The sequence below is a fragment of the Dermacentor variabilis genome, chromosome 9, assembly GCF_050947875.1.
Source record: "Dermacentor variabilis isolate Ectoservices chromosome 9, ASM5094787v1, whole genome shotgun sequence".
Taxonomy (NCBI): domain Eukaryota; kingdom Metazoa; phylum Arthropoda; class Arachnida; order Ixodida; family Ixodidae; genus Dermacentor; species Dermacentor variabilis.
Genome location: NC_134576.1, coordinates 62945926 through 62972133, shown reverse-complemented (window position 1 = coordinate 62972133; position 26208 = coordinate 62945926). Strand labels below are relative to the sequence as shown.

Here is a 26208-nt window from a genome sequence, read left to right as displayed (position 1 = left end):
CTGCAGCTCCTGACCTGACTCAGCACCGGCGTGCTAGGACGTCAGAGCGCGCGTGCCTGTAGTAACGCGCATCGCCATGGACAGAACTTGGCTCGACCTATCGAGCTAAAGGAAACGTTGGCACGAAGATACTTTCAACTACTTCAAGGCCACAGAAACCCTACAAGAACTGTAACGCACTTCTTGCTTCTATACTTTTTATTAGGCCTTACACACCAGTCTGTTTATGCTCAATCTCAATTAACTAAGCTATTTCTGCAAACATGTGTCTGACGCGCGATAATAGCCTGCAAGCCGGCCGCCCCATAACATACCACATTGTTCGTTGGCATGACAACACGACGCTGCAAACGGTGCAAGCACAAGACAAAACATTAAGGGAACAAACGACACGCCTGCCTTCTGTTCCCTTAACCTTTTGACCCGTTCTTGTGCTGTTTACCGTATAGGCCGCCGCGGTAGCGCAGTAACTGCGGCGTTGCGCAAGCTTACGCTTGAGGAAGCAGGTTCAATCCCGACCGCGGCGGCCGCATGTCGATGGAAGCTAAATACGAAATCGGTCGTGTACTTAGATTTAGGTGCACGGTGAAGAACCCAAGAGGGTCAAAATTAATCCGGAGTAGCCCACTACGGCATGCCTCATAATTAAATCGTGATTTTGACAAGTGAAAATTGGGAATTGATTATTTTCCCACGCAACACTTACGTATCTAAGGAATAAAAAAATTTTAATTCAGCGATGACTTAGCGGTAAATGCAGTAACATTACCTCGCGCCTCTTTGAGGTCCCGGATCCATGACAGAAACCACGTTCATCACATTGCAAAGTGTTCTTCAGCAGCCTACTCGACACACGTCCTGACTTTTCAAAGAGCGAAGTGCAACTGACGGTGTTCCAGAGCAGACCAATGTCAGTTGCGCTATATATACCCCTGCCACGTGACCGGGTTCCCACACTTTAGATACACTTCTTAGAGCGCAGTACTTAGGCGCCCGTTCCTGCGCCTCGCGCCGGCGTCATCCCTCGGCGTAACTGAGCGAACTACCACAGCGAAGGATGAAAGAGCGAACGGGGAGCACAGCGGGGTATGAAAGACAGTGATAGCAAAGAGAGCGCGCGGAGGAAAGTGGAGGAGGAGGGTATGGTGAAAGCGTGAGAAGAAAAGCGTAGTGCCGCGCAAGGCGGGCTCTGCGGTGACGATCGCTACTAGATGGCGCCAGAGTAGCGCGGCGTCGTCTGTTCACCGATGTCATGCCGCGAGCGCGTCCACCGATATCACGTATGGAAACAAAGAGCTGCATGAGCGGAGGTCTGTCTGCGGCGGCTGCTGCGAATCGCGCTCATGCGATCACCCACGTGCTGCCTCTCGCGACATCCCGATTAACGAGGCAGCTGCGTCACACTTCTCTCCGTTTTCAATGCTGCACGAGAGAGATTATCCGCGCGAGGCAATATACTGCGAAATGAAAACACGTACAGCTGCGGTAAAATTTCGCATTAATGAGTATCGTAATTCGTCGGTGAATTTCTTTTCCCACTTTGACGCTCCTAACGCGCACACCGTAAACCGACAAGCAGTTGGCTTGGCTGAAGCAATATGTCGTAAAAATGAACCTGGAACCGTCGAGACTAGCAAACGACGGCATAGAAGACTGGTGGGGTTCAGGAAGGGACAACATGCAATGAAGCGAACTTACAGTGAATACCGTAGCATAGTGCACGTACGATATTTGTAGACTGACATCAATAGTTAAAGTTTTAAAGAACGAGCCTGGTGACCTGTGTCACCACTCCACTCTTAAAAGCTTCGTCGTCAACATCAGCCCAGAGGGGAGCGTAGAGTGTAGGAAAATGCAAGAATACGTGCAGTTAGTGTGGCAACGGAAAGGCGCGCACATGACTGCTTGTCTCGGCTCTTGACGAGCCCTTTAGCAATAACGTCATCCAATGCGAGAAATCAAACCTGCGACCCCATGCGTGCCTCAGGAATATGCCTTCAGTCCGGTACATTTCTGAGATCACTGCGAGCACATGACCAGAATGTTTTCGATAAGTTGTTGCGTTATTGTGCTCGTTACCTCGGAAATGGTCGGTGCTGTGCCTCGCAGGGACGCTATCCCTGCGTGCGGTTTTTGACGTGCTTGGCCGTCTCCGGATCCTTGGGTCCGTGCTTAGAGCCGTGCTTAGAGCCGTGCTTGGCACCGGTAGAGTTGAGCTTGGACGATGTCTGCTCGGCCTTGGCTCCTGCACTCACCTGGGGTGCGTTGAAGGACGATAGCTCGGCATCGGCCACTGCGAATCCCGTGAAGACAGGTCAGTCGATATACACTTGGCTTCATTTCATTCAAATTTTCATGCCTATAAAATACATCGGAGTTTCTCCTCGTCGAGAAATAACGCCCAGACCTTTTATGTATAGATGCGACTAGCATTCTTAGAGTACTTTCCGGGGGCTCACTATGTATATATGTACCTAACCGTTTTTCCGCCAACTTCGGTCACTGGGTAGTCCATGGCCTAATGCGCAGAGCATAGGGCTACTTTGCTGAGAAAACCGGGTTCGGAACACCAAGCGTCCGGCCATCTTGGGTCGTGGCTATGTGACATTGGGTTGTGCATGTGCTGCTCTTCAACGAATTTCGTTCACCCCATATTGGGTCACTGGGCGTGAGCCGCTAGGTGCACGCAGATCTTTAATGGACCCCTCTCACGTCAACTTGTGTCGCTAGGTGCGTGCAACCGGGTGTATGTGTGACGTTCTGTAGAATCCAACACGTCACATGGCACAACTCACAAGTTAACCTCGGCAGCGACCATTACATCATTACCATCACACTACAATTCAAACACAAACCCTTTGCACCCAAACGCCTCAGCCTTACCAATTGGGACAATTTTCGACAGGCCCGCCAGATATCAGCTCCCACAAACATTCAAGACATTTCAGAATGGGTTCAGCAACTACACGCAGACACCCAGACGCACACTACCACTCTGCCCCCCGAAACCGCTCTCACTACGGTTGATTCCAAGCTTCTACACATGTGGGAAGCCAAACAGTCTCTTCTCAAACGGTGGAAGAGGCAACGGTTCAACCGAAAACTAAGACTCAGAATTGCCAAATTAGACCTCCAGATCCAGGAGTACGCCACACAACTGGCCTGCCAGCAGTGGGGCCAGGTATGTGAAAGCATGCATGACAACCTCGATAACAAGCGCACATGGCAACTCTTGCGACACTTATTAGACCCTACCACATCGCGCACACACCACAACCATAGCATAAACAAACTGCTACATGCACACAAAAACAATCTCAACGGATTCTTCGACGACCTCCGCCATAAACATCTGCCTCCCGCTCAGAAGTATGACATGCCAAAATATACTGGCGAACCAAACGACCTACTTAGCGCCGCTATCACGGAAGCAGAGGTTCGCCATGCCCTCGCCACCCTGCGCACAATGTCAGCACCAGGCCCCGACCTTATTAACAATAAAATACTCCGCAATCTAGACGACAACTCTGTCACAGCCATCACGGCATACTTCAATCACTGCTTTGACACTGGCACCCTCCCTAGTTCGTGGAAAGATGCCAGGGTAATTTTTATCCCAAAGCCTAACAAACCCCTCAACACTTCTAATCTCAGGCCTATATCACTAACCTCTTGTCTAGGTAAAACACTCGAACACGTCATCCTCAACCGACTCAGTAAATACATGGAGGACAACAATCTTTATCCATCAGAAATGGTAGGTTTTCGAAAATCTCTCTCATGCCAAGATATCATGCTTCGAATGAAGCATGACATCATTACACCCAATAACAGTCTAGATACGCAAGCAATTCTCAGTCTGGACCTCCACGGCGCCTTCAATAACGTTTCACATTCCGCCATCCTCAGAGAGCTTAATCTCATTGGGGTTGGCGGAAAGACATATGACTACATATGTACCTTCTTATCCAACCGTACCGCAACGATACACATAGGCACAGAGCAATCCCTTTCATACGCTTTAGGTAGCTACGGCACGCCCCAAGGCTCAGTGCTGTCCCCTTTTCTTTTTAATCTTTCTATGATGCCGATGGCGCAAGCATTGCGGTCTATTCCCGATCTCAAGTTTTCACTCTACGCCGATGACATCACTCTTTGGACGACTGGCGGCTCCGACGGAAAGATTCAAGACACTCTACAGGCCGCAGCAGACACCGTCGTGGCTCATGCCGGGGCTATGAATCTCACATGCTCCCCTCAAAAATCCGAGCTGCTACTTCTGCCATCCCACCGGGGGACCGGAAAACACATGTCTAGCATAGAGGTAATCCTAAACCACATCCCCGTTACTAGAGTGGACAGGCTCCGGGTGCTCGGTTTACACATTCAAAGCAACCGGCTCAACACATATACTCTACATACACTCCAGACCACAGTCGATCACACCCTGCGTCTTCTAGGGCGAGTCTCCAATAAACATGGCGGACTAAAGGAGGCCGAACTTCTCCGCTTGATTCAGGCCTTCGTTATCAGTAAGATTACATTCGCAACACCATATCTACATTTCCTTAAATCAGAATCAGATAAGATCGACACTCTTTTACGCAAAATATATAAATTCGCTCTCGGAGTCCCCATACGTACCTCCACTGAAAGGCTAATGCTTACTGGAACTTTCAACACACTTTCTGAACTCACAGAAGCCCACCTCACATCCCAATATAGCAGACTTTCTAACACCGCAACAGGTCGACACATTCTACAAACTCTTTCTATCACTCCGGCATCCATCATCAAGACTAAATACACCATTCCACATCACATACACGAGAACCTCTGCATCCCCCCACTTCCTAAAAACATGCACCCTGTGCATCACAAACAGCGCAGGAGGCAGCGAGCAAAGGCTCTCCAAAAACAATTCTCCACCTCTAAAGACGTGCTGTATGTTGATGCAGCCGAATATGGGAACAGAAATCATTATGCAATATCAGTCATTAACTCTCACGGGCAGGTCGCTGCGGCCGCCTCCATTCCTGGCTCTTCCTCGGAGGAGGCGGAGGAAGCGGCCATAGCCCTGGCCCTCACAATTCCAAATTCATCAGTTATCGTTAGCGACTCCAAAGCAGCCATACATAACTTCGGAGCGGGTAGGGTCTCTAAGCCAGCTTTTTCTCTCCTCTTGGCTCATCCTTTCAATCAAACTGTGGCATTAATCTGGACTCCCGCGCATGCGGGCCTTGCCGGAAACGAGGCGGCTCATGCCAGTGCCCGAGGATTTACAGTCCGGGCTCAGGCATCAGATGCGTCGGACCTCGCCACGGAGGAGGCGCCGTTTACAGCGCGGGATCGACTTATTACTTACCACGAAATCTGCACACACTACCGATTAGACCGCTTAACCTTTCCGCCACTCATGGGCAAATCCCCGCGTAGGTGTGAAGTTCTGTGGCGACAGCTGCAGACTCGCACCTTTCCGTCCCCTTACCTCCTCCACCGCATTCATCCCGCCATTTACCTTTCTCCCTCTTGTAAATTCTGTGTATCTCCCAGAGCAGACTTAAACCATATCATGTGGGGGTGCCCTAAGCACCCCCTTCCCCCTTTCCTCAAGCAATTAATATCTAGTGAGGAGCAGTGGGAGGCTGCCTTGCGCAGCTCCAGGCCCAATCTTCAGGAGGCCATCCTGGAGTGGGCTGAGAGGATAAAGGAGGCCTACTTCAAGTAGTTCCTCCCCCACCCTCTATTCCATTGCCCCCTTCCCTTTAAAGAGGGATAAATAAAGTTTTTCATCATCACACCAACTTGAGTCACCGGTCGTGACTCGTGGGCGTGGGCCACCGGACATGCGCGCCGTTTTTCAGTGACAACAAAAATCCTTTAAAATTTCTGTGCTGCTGGGCGCTATCGAACCCACGTCGTACATATATGATGCGACACTTTAGCGTGAACATATATATTTACGCATGCGGCCACGAGCGTACTTCCTGAAAGCGCCGATAGATGGCACGGCGCGTGTCCAGTGGGAAGCGCGAAGCGGGAGCCCATATGCATATACACGCCTCATACATGACGAATTTCGGCGGGGATACCGTAGTGTGTTTCTGCGCTCCTTTAATGCTAATCGCGTTAACGTCGACAGTCATCGTGAGATGGGTTCTGCCGGATTTCTTTCCCAATAAGAAGTGCTCGAAACCACTTGTAAATGAAAAAAACAACAACAACACAGTAACGATGCACATCCAACGCACACATCGGAATGCATGTGAAGAGAAGCTTTCGTAAAGCGGGTAATTAGATGCTACAAAACTGCTCAGCTTCTGCACAGTGCTTTGCAGCGCAGTTACAGCGTGCCTGTAACGGACGTCCATTATACGTTGTTCAGCGTGTGCGGTATTCGTCCAGACGGCGGCAGCACAGAGCAGAAGCAGCCGCGTCTCGTCAGAAGAGTCCGGTATGGTTCACAAGAAAGCTTCGTTTCGAAACGGTCAAGAGACTGTCAATGGTGATCGTGTCAACCTCTACGGCAATTTTGAGCAGATCACTTGTTTGATGTGTTGCGTTAATGGCTTCGCGTGTTTTACGCCATGGACAAATTTGTATTTTTTTTTGTTGTTGATCCAAAGCCCTGCTGCCCACATTGTACCTACAAAAGCTGACCTAGAAATTATTTCTTGTTCGTACAAACTTTATTGCCTCTCATTGCCTGTTTTGTTTAACGGAACATTTAAGGGGGACAGCATGCAAGCTGGTTTAGGCCTGATTTAGCGTTCACACAAAACTCAATCTTTATTACTTTCTCGGTAAGAGGTTGATTACTAGGAGTAAAAACTAAGGTTAGACTTCCTGCTTTTTTAAAGATTCCTTACCGAAACTTCAGCGCCACAACGTGAAGAGACGTCATGGATTTCAAAGCATTCTCTTCTATTCGGCACAGCTTAAGTTTTTGAAACGGGCCAAGTTCATTATTTGGAACCTACAGAATACGATGTACCGCCATTTTACCGATGCACTGTTACTTCTGCCCAATCAGACGCTGCCAAAATTTGTGGCGTCGTGGCGAACTGGTGCGAGAACCTCAAGGCGACGTCGCCACCCGGCCGTTTTGTGCCTCTGCGTCTTCCTGCGCACCAAGCCTCCTTTCATGTCAAGAGTGGCTTTCTGGTATTGCAGAAGCATAATTTACCAACGCAGCTGCATTATTTTTTTCGTCCGTGTGCGTTTGACAATGTGAGAGATCGGGCTATAGTTGGTTTTCAATGACCAAACATCTTTAGTGCGCACGATTGTGTGGCAATACGTCTAAAATGGTGGACTGCGTGAACACTGCGTCCGCGGCGTCCTTCTTAGCAATTGTTCAAAAGACACGAAGAAGCAACTTATGAACCCTACACTATAATAGAACTGTTCGTCCTGTGAATTTCTGTTAATGTTGCTCGCAATTTTTGTACACCTAGTTAGTTATTTTGGTTTGGGACCCTTATCCTCGTTTTCATAAATGCATCTTGACTTCGAGCTCATGCTTGACTTGATTTAAATGACGCCTGACGTGAACGTGCCCAGCAAGATGCTCATTGTGTTTCTCTCTGCGTGTTCACGACAGGCGTCGTTCAGGCCAAGGAAAGCATGGGCTTGTCGAGTTAAGATGCATTTATGAATACGGGGGAGGGGTTAAGCAATATTGTTGGGTCCTGGAAGATGTCCATGTGAATGAATGTACATTGAAACTGAAATGAACTTGAAACATGAAAATCGAACGCAACGGCAAGGCCAAGAGGCCTACCGTCATCATGTAGCCGGCAGGGCGGCTACGCATGCGCTCTGAAAGAGGGGGAATACTCACCGTTCTCTTGCTCCAAAGCGAATTCGTGCAGCTTCTTGTGACCCGATTTGTGCTTCCTCGTAACTGCGAGCGAGAGACAGACGTTGCTTGTGATCAAATAAGAATCGTCTAGCAGCTGCCGATCTTAAGGGGACACTGCAGGGAAATATTAAGTCGAGCTAGACTGAACGATTAGGCTTCTGCGATAACGAATTCGTCATTCTCAGCGAGAAGAGAGCTTATGCAAGCGAGAAAAGGGCGAAAAGGGAAAAAAGCGAGGAGTGGGCGCCACCTGCTGGGGACTATGGTACCTCTCGAGTGACGTCGGTACACTGACCAATTTACAGAGCGAGGTTTAGAGGGATGTCACGTGGAGATGGAATAAATTGTACCCGTTTTGTAGTGTGACTTCTTGGTGGGCTAGTTGGTATTTACTTAACGACATATTGTGGGCGCAAAGGCAAGATCAGAAAGATGACACAAAGAAGAAGATGTGTCTTCTTTGTGTCAAGAAGCCTCTGTGTCTTCATTGTGATTGTGCCTTCGAGCTACAATATGTCAAGTCTTCTGTTGTGGCGCGGAAGGTTCGAATTCAGGAGCAGCGCAGAATTACCTTCGGCAGCAATTTTCTGCGCAACGAAGTTATATATAACTTCGTTGCGCAGAAAATTGCTGCCGAAGGAAAACACAGAAAACGGTGATAGACGTCTAGAAGTACAAAATATCGAGCTAGCTCGACTTAATATTTTCCGACAGTGTCTCTTTTAAGCCGTTCATTATGCTCCGTGTTTGCACGGGGAATTGGTTTTGTTTTTACTTTCAGATTTTCGAAGTATGCTTTTAAGACTCGTCATCACCATCTTCACCACCATTAGTCTACTTTGATGTCCTCTGGGAAGACGAATGCCTCTCCCAGCAACGTCCGATTATCCTTGTCTTGCGCTTGCTGGTTGCTAATTGCGCCTGCAGATATTCTAATTTTATCACCCCACCTAATTTTCTACCGCCCTAAACTGCAATTCCCTTTCCATGTGTGTAACTCTACTGGTGCACCGTCTATCTGCCCTACACCTTCCATGGCCTGCGCAGCTCCAATTCTTAACACCTTATTACCAACTAGAATATCGGCTATCCCCGTTCGCTCTCTGATCCAGACCGTTCTCTTCCTATTTCTTAGTATAACTCCTAAGGTAACGCTTATAAGACTATCTGCATTTATTTCGCAAAAGTTGACTACTACATAGCGAAGGACGTGAGAACCGAAGTTTCTCTTCACGGACTTGGCGACCAAATTATAACACTGTAACGTCAGTTAGCTGTTGTTAATTTCGAAGTGTTTCATCACATTACGTCCAACTTTATGCAGGAAAAGTTAACAGGATTTGCAAGGCTGGGCTATGGCTCTTCTGAAAGAAGAAAATTTCATAATGCGGACCGAAAGCATTGGGCACCCTGTTCACATCTCTACTTTCACTCTACTGCTACACCCTTTCCAGACGTATACATGAGAGGAAGCATATCCAGCTGCGCGGCGAACATGATACGGCGGCACGGCTTTAAAGGAGTACCAACGCACAGGATGTGTTCCAACTCTGACCAGCAGTTTACGTTGGTTTAAGAACACAGCTTCCAGGCCAAATAATGGAACGCATCTGGAAAACGTTTGTACGACTTGACGCCACCTCGCGTCGACAAGGAAAAAAAAAAGGCACATACTGTCTCTATTACTTTCTTAGTCTTTTTGCGTGCGAACCCACGAAGGATAGAGCACGTACAACTTACATTAAGCGCATAGGATAGTGCGACATTTTCTTGCGCGCCAACGGCCTTCCCTTCGAGTTTACAGATGAAGGAAGGACGAAAACTAGGAAGTAACACGACGTCACATAGGTAGCTTTGGCAAGCCAACTACCTCTGACGCCATCTTTCTTTCCGGGGCCCAGCCTCAAGTGCGTGGTGGCTCTCGGGCCCACAAAGTTGCCGGAGCATTTAAGAGACTGCTTGTTTCGTGCTAACTTTTACGCATGCTTTTACGAGGCGACTACCTGCCGCTTCGGATGTATCAAGTCGACATCCCGCGCTCTTTTGACCTATCGTTCCCAATAGATACTATTTCTTTTAGAATTGAGTCATGATGCTTGGATAGCAAATTATTGGTGACAAGAAACGCTGTTTTCAATATGCGAGCTCGGTTTAGTGGCCCATTAGGCTTAACAAGAGCGGCCGTATTAGCTGGACATGATCTCCCGGATCTTACGGCGCCCGCAGGAAGTCAGGTGCATTGCCAGATCTCAGAGGCCGTACATTACGAATGTTTCATTGCGCGATAGGTGGCGCTAAAGCTCTTCGCATTTAAAGGTAGTCGGCTAAATGCTACCGCTTGCCTAGCACGTGACGAGGGCCTACTGCTTCACAGTTTTTTATGACTACGCGTTAAGATTGTCAAGTGACGATCACTTCTCGTTTTTCCCTTCCTCCATGAGTTCCCAAGCCTTCTGCTCAGCATCTTTTTTTGGACAGCGAAGTATCCTGCATCGTTTTCGACCTCAATGCTAGCTTCGCGAAGCTGTCTTTTTTTGCGAACTTCGTCAGAATTCGAACAAGGCTTAATATTTACGCTGTCCGTTTAGCCGTCTATTTAGCCGTCTACACGATGAGTATTGGGACAGACACGTATTTTCGAAGTTGCAGATAACTCCACCACGTGCTTCTTGCACATGAAATGATGACACTTACCAAGAATGAAGGCTGAGAAACGCTCACATATTAATTTGGTTGCTATTGAAATACCGGACCTGTCGTCATGACACAGAGCAAAATTTGCTGACGCCATGTAGCAATACGACTGGGTATGATATCTTTGCTCACGTATAAAACGAACAAGAGCACTGCGCGTATTTCTTCGGGCTGCGCTAAGATGTGGCAGCCACACTGATTCCAAGAACAGAGCGAGCCGTGACGTGACGTCACGACAAACCTACCTGATGGGTATCAGCGACGAAGACGATTCGTAGAAAGAAGAATTGTAGTAAATAACTTTGGGCCGCTCTCACGCTTGCGAGCATCTTCTCTAGCGTTTACGGCATGTTTACGCTCGAGCCGTAAGCCGCACCGCACGCGTGCGGTAGCGCGAGCTATTGCACATACCGAACACTTGTGCACAAATTGCCATTTACACTGTGTACACAATGTAAACCGTACACATTGCAAACCGAAATTTGTGCACAAGTGTTCGATACGTGCAATTTCTCGCGCTACCGCACGCGTGCGGTGCGGCTTACGGCAATGGGCGGCTCGAGCGTAAACAGGCCCTTGGGGAGGGGGGGGGGGCTGAATCCTCATATACTGCCGCACACTAATAAATAATAAGTTGGGAGGTGATTCAACCTCTAGTTGACGTCGATGAAAGACAATGTCTTCGTGAGCAAGCTTAATGCGACAACGAGGTGTATGAAGCGTATAATTTATTGCGAGAGGTTCGCAGCTTCTCAAACGACAGCGTTTGTAAGGGCTAGCTGACGCGAGGGAAGAATGCGAGAAAGCTCTCCTTATACCACCGCTACCGATGCCACCGGCACCGGCCCACATTTTTTAGACTGCACATACCTACGGGATCGGGCCTTAAAGTGCACTTCCTTCGGGATCGACCCGAGTTTTTTAGACTACTGCACCGTCTCCGGGATCGGCCCACGGAAGAGGCAAGAAATACACAAACCCGATATAGAAAGCTGGGGGGGGGGGGGGTAACGTACTGTTTAAGAAAGAAATTGTCTTTAAAGAAGTCGACCAGGAGACGTCAGTAGTCCGTTAACTATTTAAGCTGGGAAGCTCAATTTAGGCGAGAATGTGGCTTGTCGAGATATGTGAGGTGAAGCTGTCAGTCAGAAGTTAGTTTGTGGACTTGGAACACAGTTATCGTATCTTAGCGTCATTTAAAAAAAATACAGCTCCAAGACAGGCAGAAACGTTCCGAATATTTTTGATATTTCGTTATGAGCCCTGGAATTTATACTAATCCTGAACTCCAACAATTATTTTCGCTACTATACAAACACGTAAAAAGCTGCCCAACCATTTCAGAAATACGCTCCATGTGAGCAATTGCTGTCGAAAGGTATTTCAGTAAAACACGTTGTGGGGGCTAGTTGGTGCATAGCTTTCAATAGGTGAAGCGCCAATAGTGGCGCCTAGTCCTGTCTGTATTCCTTCTTGTGCGTCCTCACTATTGGCGCTTCACCTATTGAATGCTGTAGAGACAACGACAGATGATAACCCAGGGCCGGATTTGCGCACTGTCGACCAGTGGCAGACACGCCGACTCGGTATATGCACCTTCCGGCGCTTCTTTTCTATCACAGTTGCTGCATAGGACCGTATATTGAAGTGCATGTCTAATGTTAAGCGACGTCATAAAACGCACGAGACGCATATTGGACGTCATAGTTTTCGCTTGTTCTTGTGATTATGAGGTGTCGTTTCGGCACGTGCAACTTTAAACACGGTGCCGCAGCGGCATAATTAGGGTGACATACGGTCAGGATTAAAAAGACATCTGATTATACCCCGTGCTCGCTGAGCTTTTCTCTGACTGTCGCGTTCAAGCGGCTTTACGTGACGCCTTTTTTTGTGCGCCAAGCGCAAGCGTTAGGGTCAGTGGGGAGGCGCGAAGTTTCCAGTATCCGCGTTTTCTCCTGGCGCCGGGTAGTATAGGCCAATGCTCACCCCTTTTGTCGGTACCCATATCTCGTTGCAATTTTTTTTTTCTTGAGAAAATTTGTACTAGTATGGTGCGGTGCCGTTGTGTCTTCAGCGGTGATGAAATCGCATTTCAAGTGGCATGAGATGACGGTTCACCAAGAATCGCTACAAGCAACCGCAACACAATATGTTAGACGTAAAGGAAGATTTCCGGAAAAACCATCGAATATCATTGTCAAAGTCAAGCTGCTGGCGCATTTACAGCCTGCTTAAAAAAGAAGGTCAACGTTTGTGAAAGTCAGCGACACCAATCCGGTTACACTGCTGCGCTTCTCACGTGGAGGATGCGGCCTCCTACTTCTCCTCCACCTACGTGCGTGACTTCACCTGCAACGATCCAATCACGCGCCTCCTGCTCTGCTCCAAATCCACACTTGTGCTAGCTCTCCCCTCCTTACGGTAAAGTAGCCGTCCCTCAAACCCGAAAATCAAGAGAAGTAGCTAAACGAGGCTATCAATTTAACCTGAGGGAACACAAACATTGGACATTGTTGGTCACTTTGACCGCTAACGTTACACACACACACACACACACACACACACACACACACACACACACACACACACACACACACACACACACACACACACACACACACACACACACACACACACACACATATATATATATATATATATATATATATATATATATATATATATATATATATATATATATAGAAAAGGCGGTGATAAGAAGCGGCTGTAACAGTGCGCCGCTGTGTCACAAGGCTTTCGAGGAAGTCGAGGAGTGCGTGAGCTACACTTGTGTACGTGAACACGAGCATCGGCGGTGATGTGGTGCTGCAAGCAGGAACACCGCGCGTGCGAAGCGGCACTCACGCCTGGGAACGACGACGGTGACGATGAGCAGCATGGCGAGCAGCACGAGGAACAGCGTGCCGGCCACGATGAGCACGGTGAGGATGCTGTCCGTGCTGAAGGTGCCCCTGCTCCTCGCCGGGGCTTGGATCACGCTGCGACGAAGGGGGGGAGGGAGGGAGGCGTCTCAAGCGTCTATAGACTTGTGTCCTCTCCTCGCCGTTAAAGCCGCTTCGTATATAGGCTGCCATCGTTACGAAATAAGGAAGAAGGCCTCGATGGCATACACGAAGGCTTGACAATACTTTGTATACTATTAATGACATATATCGAGGCTTGTTTAATATCGCGTGTAATGCACTCTAAAAAAGTTCACGCCATTTAGGGCTTATATTGTCCCGCAACGATAATCGTCATCTTCCTTGCTTGCGTTCCCTTTCCTGAAAACACAGCGCTCGCTGCAAGACAGATGACGGTTCTTGTTGTGGGACAAGATACGACCCAAAGGGTGTAAACGTTTTAAAGAGTGTATTGTAGCCTTTTCGAGACTCGCGTCTGTTAAATACCGGGGGGGGGGGGGGGGGGAATTCACTAAGCGAACGTACGAACAAATTTTGGCGTAAGAAAAATCTTACGAAGAAAAAAGCGCATTCACTGAGCTAAAATTGTTGGTAAGATCAGCAAGCTTGCGATGCCCGCCGCTGCAAAGACGAGGCTGTACTAGAAAAAAGAAAGGCGTGTGTGTAATGGCGGCGCAGGTGCCAACTTCGGTACTTTTGCAAAATCTAAACAGGCGTCACAACTGCCGACGTAAGAAGAAATTTCTACGATAGCTGCCACTTCAGTTGCACTCTTATCACAGCGTAAGAACATTTTGGCTCAGAAATTGCGTAAGAAGAGCGCAGCTTAGTGAATTCCGCCCTTGTTGTTCCCCAGTGGCGCCCCTGTTATTCCCCATCGTAGCGCAAACGGAACACAAGAGCCGTTGAAAGAAAGACAAAGACATGAAGCTCCGAGCTACTGAGGGTTTCATTGCACATGATTGGTGCAATGACATGACAATGACATGATATATATATATATATATATATATATATATATATACATGCAGTCTTAAAACCTGCGATATTCGGTAGTCAGACCTATGACAACCGAACACCGGAGCTCCTATAATTGTGTGTTGCGTGTCTGGCACCGCGTTATTAAATTGTTTTTGGTTGTTTCTGTTGAACAGCTTGGCTATCCCTAGCTGAGACACGCGGTTTAAGCTGTCACCCACCAAAACAAAAGGAAATAGAGCACAAACGGAACAACCCGCCAGTCCCCAACCGTCACAAATCACTAATGAGAAAAAAAAAAGACAGGATTTTTGTTTCTGTCAAGGATATAGGCGGGCAGCTGTCACCTTTTATTGCGGCTTCTGGATTTCGCTAGTCAGCTGACCAACGCCGCTGGCTAGCGCTTGTGCGTCACCGAACAACAGCTTGCAGCTGTAAGGCGTCAATGTGTTTTGGCCAACTTGTCATGACTGGTCATACTGCCCTGCCGCACATGATACCATACCAACCAGCTCATCAGTCTACCCTTTCTTTGTTTTTTTGCTCCAGCCTGGGTAGATTGAATGCAATATAGAGAACTATGAGGCGTTTCAAATATCGTGCTTTTGTTAGATAATCGAACGCCGGCACAATTGGCCGTTGTTCAGTTTTCAGAAGCCGCACGCGGTTTCTCAGTCTTTCATAACACCTTATGTATCAGGGGCCCCATAGCTTCTTAAAACTATTCCAATGTGTTTTTATTCCAATCTCCTGACGTCAAATTTGCGTAACTGCCAACGCATGCATCGGGCAGTGACCCGCATTGTTGCCTTCACAGACCTGTCAAACGCTCTGCTCGTTCATAGGGGATCACTTTTGTTTGCTTTCAAAACGAATAGCTTTGCCTACATTGACCGCTTCTTATCTAATTGGTGGCCAGCAGGCGAGGAGCACGCTCAAGTGGAGAGGGTTTCGATGGGTCAGAGCCAGCGTACTGAAAATACATAAGCGTATGAAGAGGGAGGTGCCCCCGTCTGCCATTGGTCCGCTTTCCCTTACTTAGCTTGCCGTGGCTTGTCTAAAATCGCGGCGGCATGCAACGGAAGGATAAAAATGCCACTAAAAAGGATTCTCAGCAAAGAAGAGTTGGAAGAACGAGGTCGCAAGCATGCCGATAGTGCTCGAAAACGTTACTCGGCCACGCAGAAAGCTTTATTATACGCAAATAAGACCACGTTCTCCGGCAGCTGCGAGTAGTGCCTGAGCGATCGGCGGCGGGCATCTTTTATTCCTTTCGGAACGGGGCAGCCTGTCACTATTCAGAGGAAAATAAAGTTTTGTTCGGCATACTAATGCATCTTTGACGCGTACACGACACTTTGACGCGACAAGGTTTCGCGGTTTGATGACGTCGCGTGATAAGCAGGTGAAGCGGGTGCCGCCTTAAACTTTTTACCAATAGCAGAAGGCTAATGGCGAAAAGGCGCCGAATAAGAAATATCTATTTTTTTGTGTTCTGTCGAATCATGCATAATCAATGCAAACACGTCGTGTCGATGGGGAGATATCGCAGTTTTCGTGACGTTGCGTGACAGACAGGCGAAGTAGCGGTGGTCCTAAAAACTTTTTGACCAATCTTGGAGGGCTAATTGCAGAATTGGAATAGAAAAGTTTACGTTATAGCGTACCAGGTGACGAACGAAGAAGTGTTTATGGCTGCGTTTATCGTTTTGTCGTATTTTGAAAACAAGCACGCGAACTTGGGCAATATTGACCTTGTTAACGCTAGATCACACATTAAAAGAATATCACATCCCTCAGCATTGAACTACTTGTTCTGTGAACTACACATTGTCATCTGCAGTACTGTCCTCCCCCTCGGTCGCTTGGTACTCGATTGATTATTCCTTACCTTTCTACATTACCTTTAATCCTTTTAAAAATTACCTCAGAGGCAATTTCTTAGCACATACGTCCCGGAAACAAACTCCCTTGCATGCAGAGCTGAATGAAAGTGGCTCAATCCTGTTGTTTTCATCAGCTATCGTGAAAATTGACACTAATTTCAACTAGACTGTTGTTTCAACACGGGTGGGGAAAATCAGCCATGTAAAGCGCGCTTCCAGTACCGCGAATTTACATAAAAATTAAGGCGTCAACGTTCTAACCTATACCGCACGATACTGTGCCTTCATCTCTGTAGTTAGGCAAAAGAAGGCAGTTTCTGCTTCGTGCAACATGAACAGATGGAAAGTCACGTACTACGATCACAGATTCAAGCGCGCACGATTCCGAAACTATGTGTCACTGCGTTGTTCTGTTTCCAGGTTCACCAGCAGCTTTAACGGCGGCTTAATTCAGGCTCTAATACATACCATTTGGACTACTCAAGGCTTGGAAACCAGCTGCATAATGATTACACGTTGCATTTCCGTGCTTTATGCGTAACTGCAGGGCGTTCAGATCAGTAATTTCCTGTTCGCATGTCAAATGGTGCTGCAGAAACTATTGTATTTAAACAAGAAAAGGAACAAGAACGACCTCTCGTAGCGGTCTCTCTGGCTTTAGTAGTGCAGTTTGCTTATCGTTGTTTGCTTGGTATGGGAACACGTACAGGTGCATACAGGCACTGAAGCAAGTTCATGCTTCCATATTAGGTGAAAAGATGTGCGTGCAAATGCATTTATTCTTCTTTTTAAAGTTTTTTTGACTTATCAGTCAGCCAAGACAGCAGTTTTAGGTATTGGCGTGGTTAATAAATCTTGACTTTTCTCTAGAGCGTGAGCATACACAAAGCAGCGGTAAGCTCGAATTCATTCATCGCTTAGCGTTGCCGAAATCAAAACTCACGTATCTTTGCAAAGCTCACTCGATCACCGACTTAGGGGGCAGTACCTCAAACACAAGAAACCTTGTCGCTTCGAAATCTATTCCGTGAAGGAGACGGGAGAATGCACAAGGAAACGCTACTACTATAGACACGACAGCGCTTGCGGGCAAACGGGATAAATTGAAGTACAAGGCACGGCGCGGTACGTTTCTGCTATTTCGGAAAAATAAACACCATGCAAATATGTCAAGCGGAAAACGTATGCAGGGCGTGCAGAAGCAGAACCGCAATAATTGAAGCGCGCCGCAGGGTCTAGGCGACAGTACGGAAGTGGTCGCACGTCAGATCAACAGTTGTGTGCCCCCGCGTTAGCTTTGCGGCTATGTCACTGCTCCAGGTCGTGGATTCTATGCCGACCGCGGCAGCCGCATTTCGACAGGGACGAAATAGGATACGCTCTTGAACTTAAATTTACGAACAGGTTCAGAGAATACAAGATGCCAAAATCAATTTGGAGTCCACCACTACGGCGTGCGTCGTAATCCGAGTGTAGTTTTGGCACGTACCGCCCCATAATTCAATTAAAGTTTAATACTTCTGCCACAACGCGATGCGCCACGTGAGGCAATTAATAGGCTCAAACCTCTCACAGGTTATGAAATATGGCGCGCAACACCGCCTCAAGCAAACGCCTCTCCCCGTGTGTGTGTACTACGCAGACAAACAGCAGTGGCGCACGCGATGCAACGTCTAACATCGACTCACCACTCTCGTGTTGGACTGTACGTTGAATAAATAAAAGATTAGTAGTCAACTTCACCACTACTTATCGTCAATCAAAGCAAACAGCACAGAAAGCTTCGCTTACTTGGATTCCCACAGACAGACAGAAAGACAAGACAGGACAGACAGACAGAAGACTTGCATGCGTGTGCGTTGAGACAGAAAGTCGTGAATCAACTCACTATCGCCTGGGACTCCGAGCCGCCTGCATTCCATACATGTAGTTGACGTACCCCGGATCGTACGACATGGCTGCAACAGATGGGAGAAAGCATTGGCAAAATTCTACCAAGCTCACCGTTACCGTTGCCACACCAGCAACGTTACAGGTCCAGACCACTTGCGTTCCTGTATACGAACACCACTAGCCGCGCGCGCCCCTGGCGTGAACGACTCGGATTAGATAGCAGACCTGGCAAGTATCTGTGGCGGCAAATTTAAGCAGTAATGTTGTTGCAGAAGCTTATCTATGACACATTTTGTCACCTGTCGCTGTGAAAGTTTGAGCGCCGGTAGTGCCAAGCCGCACTTTTCGTCCATGCAGGGCGTTTAAAATATATTCGTAACGCAATAGCAGGGGAAAAAAGTTGTATAGACGCACGCAGCCGGGGAGCAGTGCGATGTTTATGTGGTGCAATGACCGTGCCTGTATGGCACTGTGGAGACCTTTCCCTAAGCCCATGCATACACTATCCTAACGTACGTTTCTCGAGTAGTGCGGCGTCGTAGGCTATGTGGCGGCGCATAATGGCTGAAGGGCCTGCTTCGCATAGCGTAACCAAGACCGTGTTAACCACAAGGCGACAACCGGCAAGATGGCGTGCCTTGTTTGCGTCGCATTGTCGTTAACCTTCCTCTGTTATGCTACAAAGTGTTACGATTGGCGTTTAGCACCCAGTGCAAATAGGATTATTGAAAAACCCTGCCGTGCCGAATCGGAAAGCTCAGGGTATATGTCCCTATTTCATATGGGTCTCTCAGGTGGTTCCCGGTCTGGCTGGCGCTCCGCTGTGATTACGAGTCCATTTTCCACGAACCGTCGTAACTCAACGTGTCAGTCACCGTGGAGAGCTCGACGACCCGGAGAAAGAACAGGACTCAGCGCTTAACGCCAGCGGAGGCAAGCACATGCAACTCGCCAATGAGAGAGAGAAAAAGTGAGAGAGGGGCAGCCGCCAATCAACCGGACTGGACTACATACATAACACGTGACGCGGGCGTGAGGAAACGCCCGCCTCCTGTTTTAGCGGGCTTATCAAGCGGCTCCGCAATGTAGAACTCGGGAGTAACGCCGGTCGAGGTTCAAGTAACCGGTGTCGCAACAAAAGCAGCGCTTGCAACTATGAGTCGGCTCTTATTTTTTCCCCCTATAAAGGATCTTGAGCTTTTTTCTTGCTCAAATTCCTCAATCGGATCGCATTTTACGGTCTGGTTCGTTCGATATAACACCTGGAACAGTTACTTGGCTCGTTTGGCAAAAACGAAAAATTCGAGTTTGTCTTTGGCTGCACCCTTCGTGGTGTCCATATTGCAGCCGCCGGCGATTAATGTAAATTTATCCCGAAAGCTAGGCGCCGAAAGCGACCAGGCAAGGTCATAACAGCCATGTTCTGGACATCATGCACCCATTGTTGTTGGCAAGTCTCCTGTATTTTTCTCTCTATTGACAAAGCAGTCATGTAACAGTGGCAAGTTTTATATTGAACGATTCGGACCAGGAAATTGAACCTTTTGTTTTCAAAGCAGAAATAAGCGGGAATACGTAATTTAATGTTAAGGGGGCAACATATATGTTGCTATGTGCAAAATTAGTAGAGGAAACTTGCGCTGTGATCGTTAGCCTACATACACGGGCATGACGGTTAGTACGTGGATTTGTGCAATGGTAAATTCGATTGGTCGATTTCGAGCGCTCGAGAGGGCTCTCGCGGTGCAGTTTACGTCCAGCTAGTCGTAACGGACAACTCGCGGAACACATTGACCTGGTTCATCGAGAGCGCCGTGGAGTGCGCTCTCATCCTAATTGGCAGCGCGCACGAGATACGATAAAAACTCGATGGCGCGGTCACTCCGATTATTCTGGGAGCGCCTAGCACGTTCGCTTGGGGGCACGCCTTCTCTGGCTCCAACGTCGAGAGGCGTCGCGCTTGTGGCTTCAGGCGGTCTTCCTACGCCTTATTCTTCAGATCTTCTCCAGCAATCCTAGTTTTCAAAGCACAGCAAGGCCGCAAGGTTCTGCGCAAGTGCGCCATCATTATGAACTGTCACATGTAACGCAATATTTCCTTCGGAGTCATTCGAAGGTCACTTCATGTGCGAAGTCGCAAAGCAGTCTGAAGCCAGGACAAAGTTTAGGCAAGTCGGTGCACTAATAATCTTCGTTCCCATGCTCGCGGATCCATCACACATGCAGCTCCCGTGGACACTACAGTTCAGCCTACAGAGTCGCGGTATCCCAGTTATACGCGGTATCCATGCGGTATCCGCGTCGCGGTATCCCAATTATCCGCGGTATTCCCGCCGCGATATCGCAGTTATCCGCGCACGGTACCCACGCGGTATCCAAGTTATCCGCGGTATCCACGCGGTATTCCCGTCGCGGAATATCAGTTGCTATGGTGTTGCCCTCCATGAGCTTAAACTCCCGGGTTCAAACCAAGCCGTGGCGACCGTATGGGGGCGAAATGCAAGAACGCTCGTATACGTACTTTGGTTTGCACGCAGGGGCCCTATAACCTAAAACTATTCCAATATGATTTATTCCAATCTGCTGACGTCAAATTTGCGTAACTGCCGACAGACGCACCGTGCGGTCACCCGCAGTCTTGTCTGAACAGATCAATCAAACACTCTCCTCGTTCATAGGAGGTCACTTTTGTTTGCTTGAAAAACGAATAAAATTGCCTACACTGAGCGGCTTGTCTTATCTAATTGGCTGAAAAGAGGTGAAGAGCACGCTCAAGTGGAGAGGGATTCGATGGGCCGAGCCACTGCACTGAAAATCGATAACCGTATGAAGAGGGTAGTGCCGGCGTCTGCGATTGGTCCGATTTCCCTTACTTAGCTTGCGGTGGCTGCTGGAAAATCGCGACGGCGTGCAACGGGAGCTTAAGAATGACGCTAAAACGGATCCTCAGCAGAGAGTTGGCAGAACGAGGTCGCAAACATTTTTTTCGCCCTAGTAATTTTTGCAGGGAAGTCTATGCACATATACTAGCAAAAGCGCGCACTGGCAATACAAGCCGGTGGTACGGTCACATTCACCGGCGTGCTCACACGGTCATTCCACCGCAGTAGTAAGGCGATTCCTTTCATATACTTCCCGCTTTTTCTTTTTTTTTTTTGCCATGGCGATTGGCGCTATAATTTCGAGCTAAGTAGACAGGGGGGTGACAGTTCCGCGAGCCGCTTGTCCACATAGTGAAACGTACAGTTTTACATTGGTCCTCGGTGTCACGGTTCCGCGGCATGGGACAATTCGCGAAAATTATATCTGTGCCAGACGGATCCGTCGCGCGGCAGAAAAAAACGATGCCGCTCTCCAGATATCGCTGCGCGCTCATTCTGCTGCCGGTCGCGACATCGCGGGCGTTTTTCGCCGCTAGTGTGAACGCAGCTTGATATAGGGAGAAAAGCACGCGGCACGCAGCCAGCGACAATGCGCTTACAAGGAGATTTGGACAGCGGCAACGCTTCCATGCTGCGCCTCGAATGGACCTCGGGAGCTATTTCTAGCGGAATGCCGCCCGCCTCGAGACAAGTTAAACGACGTAAATACAGTTTATGAGTCACGTCGATAAATACCTCGAGGTATACTCGAGCTTTAAGTCGGTCCCGCTAATTCTCCAAAAGTTATAATCAATATAATGAAGCTGCCGCCTCTGTCACTGCTGAGGCTGCGTAAGCAGCCATGTCGGTCACAGACGGACGCACTGCTGGCTCCTGTAATGACAGCATTCAGATTAGATCTCTTTACGTTCTAAGAATAATGTATGGCTTTGGGGGTTTAGTTTGTCCTCAAACACTATGCACTCGAAACCCTCATGCCAAGTAGAAGAACTGCCATTATTCATGGTAAACCTGTAGCGCTGTGGTTTTCTATCAAACTGCGATTCAGTTTGCACATGAAATGCGCTAAACGTCAAATAACTGAGGCCTTCCGCATCGGAAAGCGCGCAGACATGTGCGTGAGCGAGCCATCCGTTGTACTGACTGGCAAAGATTTCACCTTTTTGAATAAAATGGAACCTTTTGATGTTTGTTGCTGTTTCTGTTCATGTTCTGCACATGTTCATTGTAGTTAGAAGGGGTGCACCAAGTGTTTTAATTTAACTTTAACAGAATTTAAAAAAAAGGACCATGTGGCAATTCGAGCAAATCTAGTTATTGAGCTGGAATACTCGAAGAGATGTACATTACTTTTGAACTGACTACTTTAGCACCAGTATTGCAATGCACAAATTGCACGCAGCGATTTCACAAGGCACATAAACGCACAACGAATTTTGAAAGAACCACTAATTTTGAGATATGCGCAGTCAAGCTTGTCGCAAAATTGGACAGCTGTCCCACTTAAGTTTTTAACAAAGCGTATATTTTATGCATTCAAGCTCAAAAGTTTCTTGAACAGCAACGCGCACTTCGGCAACGCATGTGTCGAAACTGGTGTCACCCTCAGTATTCGTTCCGAGTGGATATGACTTTAAAAGTCACCGGCTACATTTCGTGAACAGCAATATGTGGCGCAAAATATTTAGATTAGAATTTAAGTAGGAAAGCTTTGTTAATTAGTCAGACATTCACTTTAACTTTTTGTGCAAATAATGTCTGCCTCTGAGAGTAATCTATAGCTCAACAAGTTGAATTTTGCTAAATGGCACGAGTGATTTACGAATATTCTATTAACGATAAAATAAAACACCCTGTAACTACAAGTTTTTCCAGAAATAACGCGAGTTGGCGAGCCAGCACTTGTTTATAAGGTATCTGTGCCTTTCGTTCTTTGTGCGTGCTACACTTTTCCCATGTCTCATGTCAAGAATGCCACGTCAGGTGATGCGAGGATGCCGTTGGTGACCTGAACGTACTGGGCGGGCGACGCTAAAGAAGTGCTGTCCAGAGAACTTTGCACAATTTGGGGCTCGCCTTGTCCCCAAGGAATGATAGTCTATCTTGCGCGCCTGTCCTTTCACGCTGTGGCCCCGCGGTGCTCTCAGGTCACGAATGGCATGCGCGCATCAGCGTGACAAAGCGTTCTTGGTGGGAAAGCAGCGAGCGCAGAGTTTGGAAGAAAGGAAACTCAAGCAATGGCGGATGTCGATTGTTGTTTTGGCACGAGATACACTCAAATACCGGGCTATCAGCGCTCGCGCCTTTTCCACCATGAACGCTTTGTCACGCAGACGCCTGCATGACATTCGTGACTTGAAAGCACCCGGCCCACAGCGTGAAAGGACAGGCACGCAAGCTAATATATATATATATATATATATATATATATATATATATATATATATATATATATATATATATATATATATATATATATATATATATATATATATATATATATATATATTGAGCACGCACACACACACACACACACACACACACACACACACACACACACACATATATATATATATATATATCGAGAGAGAGAGACTGACGAAGAGGCAAGATGTCCGTTGAATGAGCTCCTGAACACCTTGCAGTTAGGTGAGCGCGGTCTAAATTACGTATCCGCAACCTAACGGATCCTAACGTAATTTACGCATTTCTCGCATTTACTGCCAAGTCGCCACTTTATTTTCTGTAGACTGCAAACAGCCCGCGTGCGATAGATAAGCGCCAAAGGGCACACATTTTCCCTCGTTTCCAGAGTGTGCACAAGCGCTCGTCTGTAGCGTAGCGCATCCGCTCACTCACGTGACAAGGCCGCGCTGGAGGGAACGGGCATGACCGGCTGGCCGTAGGCATCAGTGGCGTACGGCTGCGGTCCGTACATGGCGGGCTGCGGCGGAGGCGCCGCGTACGCCGGGTCCACGTACGGTCCCTGTGGCGCGTACGTGCCGCCGGGTGAGTAGACGCCGGGCCCGTACGGCGACTGCTGTGCGTACGCATCCTGCTGGCCGTACTGCATGGGCACCGCCTGCGCCAAAGGGCCGGGCGAGGCTCGAGCATGAGCGAAGATGGCGCGAAACTTATCCGCAGCTGACGACGAGAGCCCGGAGTTTTACAAGTGTGAAAGGGAAACGTCGCCGTCCACGTTAAGAGTATCGTGCACGAAGCTATATACAGAGGAAGTGCATACGGGCTTCTGAGGAAGGAAGCCTTACAGTTGAGGGTGTGGCTCGCGGCCGAGGACGATTTCACGACGACTTTCACTACGCCAGCGCTGCCGCAAAGCATCTGGGTAGTAGCGCGGGCCGGGGGGCAGGGGAGGGCAGCTTTAGTAAGCAGCGTGTTGTCTGTGTCGTGACAAAGACTCGCCGCTATATCGATCGAAATGCAGGGAGATTAGATTAGTAATAATAGTAAAACAAGATTCCAATAGGAGTGAGGTTGACGACACGCACCACTAAATTTCCCCCAGAAATTTTCCGAAAGAGTCCGCCAGTGGCATTCTCCTCAGCGTTCCCCTCAAGGTTGCCTTGAGCCCAAGTATATACAGCGAGGAAGCGGCGAGAAATGCTGTCATCCTGGCACTCGGAGGGCCCGGGTCGAATTTCTGCTCTGTTGGTACGACATCGTTTCTACTGCTTAGCGCAGGAACTCGAGACAAGAGGGACAGAAAAGGGACAGAAGGGGAGGCACTCGAGAGACACGGCAAGCGCCGTGTCTCTCGTCTTCTGTCCCTCTTGTCTCGAGTTCCTGCGCTAAGCACTAGAAAAGAGCTCGAAGGACCTGATGCGCGTGCATTCTGAACGCGGCGAAATTGGTCTATTCCTTATAGAACGCCGTTAACACTACGCGACGATGTCGGTGACCGCTGACGAGGCAGTCCGAGATGCCTTACCGAACCAGCGGGCGGCGGGCGTGCAGAACCGTAGGCTCTCGCTCGGCTTCAGCGGGGAAGCCAGCAAGGCGCGACGACCCTCCCGACGCGTCTTGCGCTCAGAGCGCAAGTGGGAATTTCCCAGTCGCGGCTGTCAGAGGGAACGTTCACTCACCATCGGAACGCCACGACCTGCCGGCCAGCTCAGCCCCTGGACCGCGCGCTGCGCTTCGTCGTCGTCGGCGGGCGAGCACGAGACGACGTGCTTCCGCGAGCGCGTTCGCTTGACGCCGAACGTGCTTCGTCTTTATCCTCTCTCTTCGGGCCGTAAAATGAAGATTCGTGCAAGAACTGTTAGAGTCGCTTACAGATAGTTGCAGACTCGAACATACATCACACCAAGGACGCTAAGCAGGATCAATCCAGACCTTTCTGCTGAATGCCCACGCTGCGGCCACGAATGCAACAACTTCGAACACATGCTCCGGCTGTGCCCTGCCAACGCGGGCACGGACTTTCCTGACCAGTCCTCCTGGGACTCGGCGCTCGGAAGCACAGAGCTCATCGCTCAGCTCAAGGCTGTCCAGAGGGCCGTCGCCGAAGGACTCTGTCTACCGGCCCCGACCTGGGTGGAGCCGCCGGAATGATTGAATTCTTTCTCCTCAGGACCTAAGTAGAGTTCGCACTCGCTCACTCGGGAGACTCTGGCGGTATCGTCTACAGGGCAAATTAAGGAAGCGCGCAAAACGAGACGGAGAAGACGAGGAAAACGCGCGAAGGCTCGCTAACAACTGATTAAAAAATACAAAATTCCAGGGTATTAAGTGCCAATAACATGAACTGCATGCTTATGAGGCACGGCGCAGTAGGGCACTGCGGAATAATATTGACCACGTGGGCTTTTTTTAACGCTTGCCAAAATCCAAGTACAGGAGCGTTCTCTCTCTCTTTTTTTTTTCATGTCTCCGCCCCATCGAAATGCGGTGGCCGAGGTCGAACCGACGACCTCGATCTCAGCAGCGCAACGCCATAGGCGCTGGGCTTCCGCGCTGCGTGTGTAACAACTGATGCATTTCAGGAGGTAAAAGGGGCGTAAAGCCCCATATTTTTTTAGGAAGTAAAAGGACAATTTATGCTGCTCACATGCATTTGATAACCG

The 26208-nt window shown here is 48.6% G+C and overlaps 1 protein-coding gene across 3 annotated transcripts in view; it reads right to left on the bottom strand.

Moving 5' to 3' along the window:
• The window catches only part of LOC142558031 (uncharacterized), a 29681-nt gene extending 4250 nt beyond the window's left edge, over nt 1-25431 (bottom strand). The window contains exons 1-6 of one of the 3 annotated variants that reach the window (XM_075670199.1): nt 25225-25431; nt 23981-24203; nt 18235-18304; nt 13424-13557; nt 7844-7906; nt 2080-2293 (exon numbers count right to left, since the gene is read on the bottom strand). In XM_075670199.1, the coding sequence (XP_075526314.1) occupies nt 2115-2293; nt 7844-7906; nt 13424-13557; nt 18235-18304; nt 23981-24203; nt 25225-25227 (672 nt within the window). In that variant the 5' untranslated portion in view covers nt 25228-25431 and the 3' untranslated portion in view covers nt 2080-2114. The other 2 variants (XM_075670198.1, XM_075670200.1) reach the window with 2 other exon arrangements.
• Nucleotides 25432-26208: the final 777 nt, after the last annotated feature.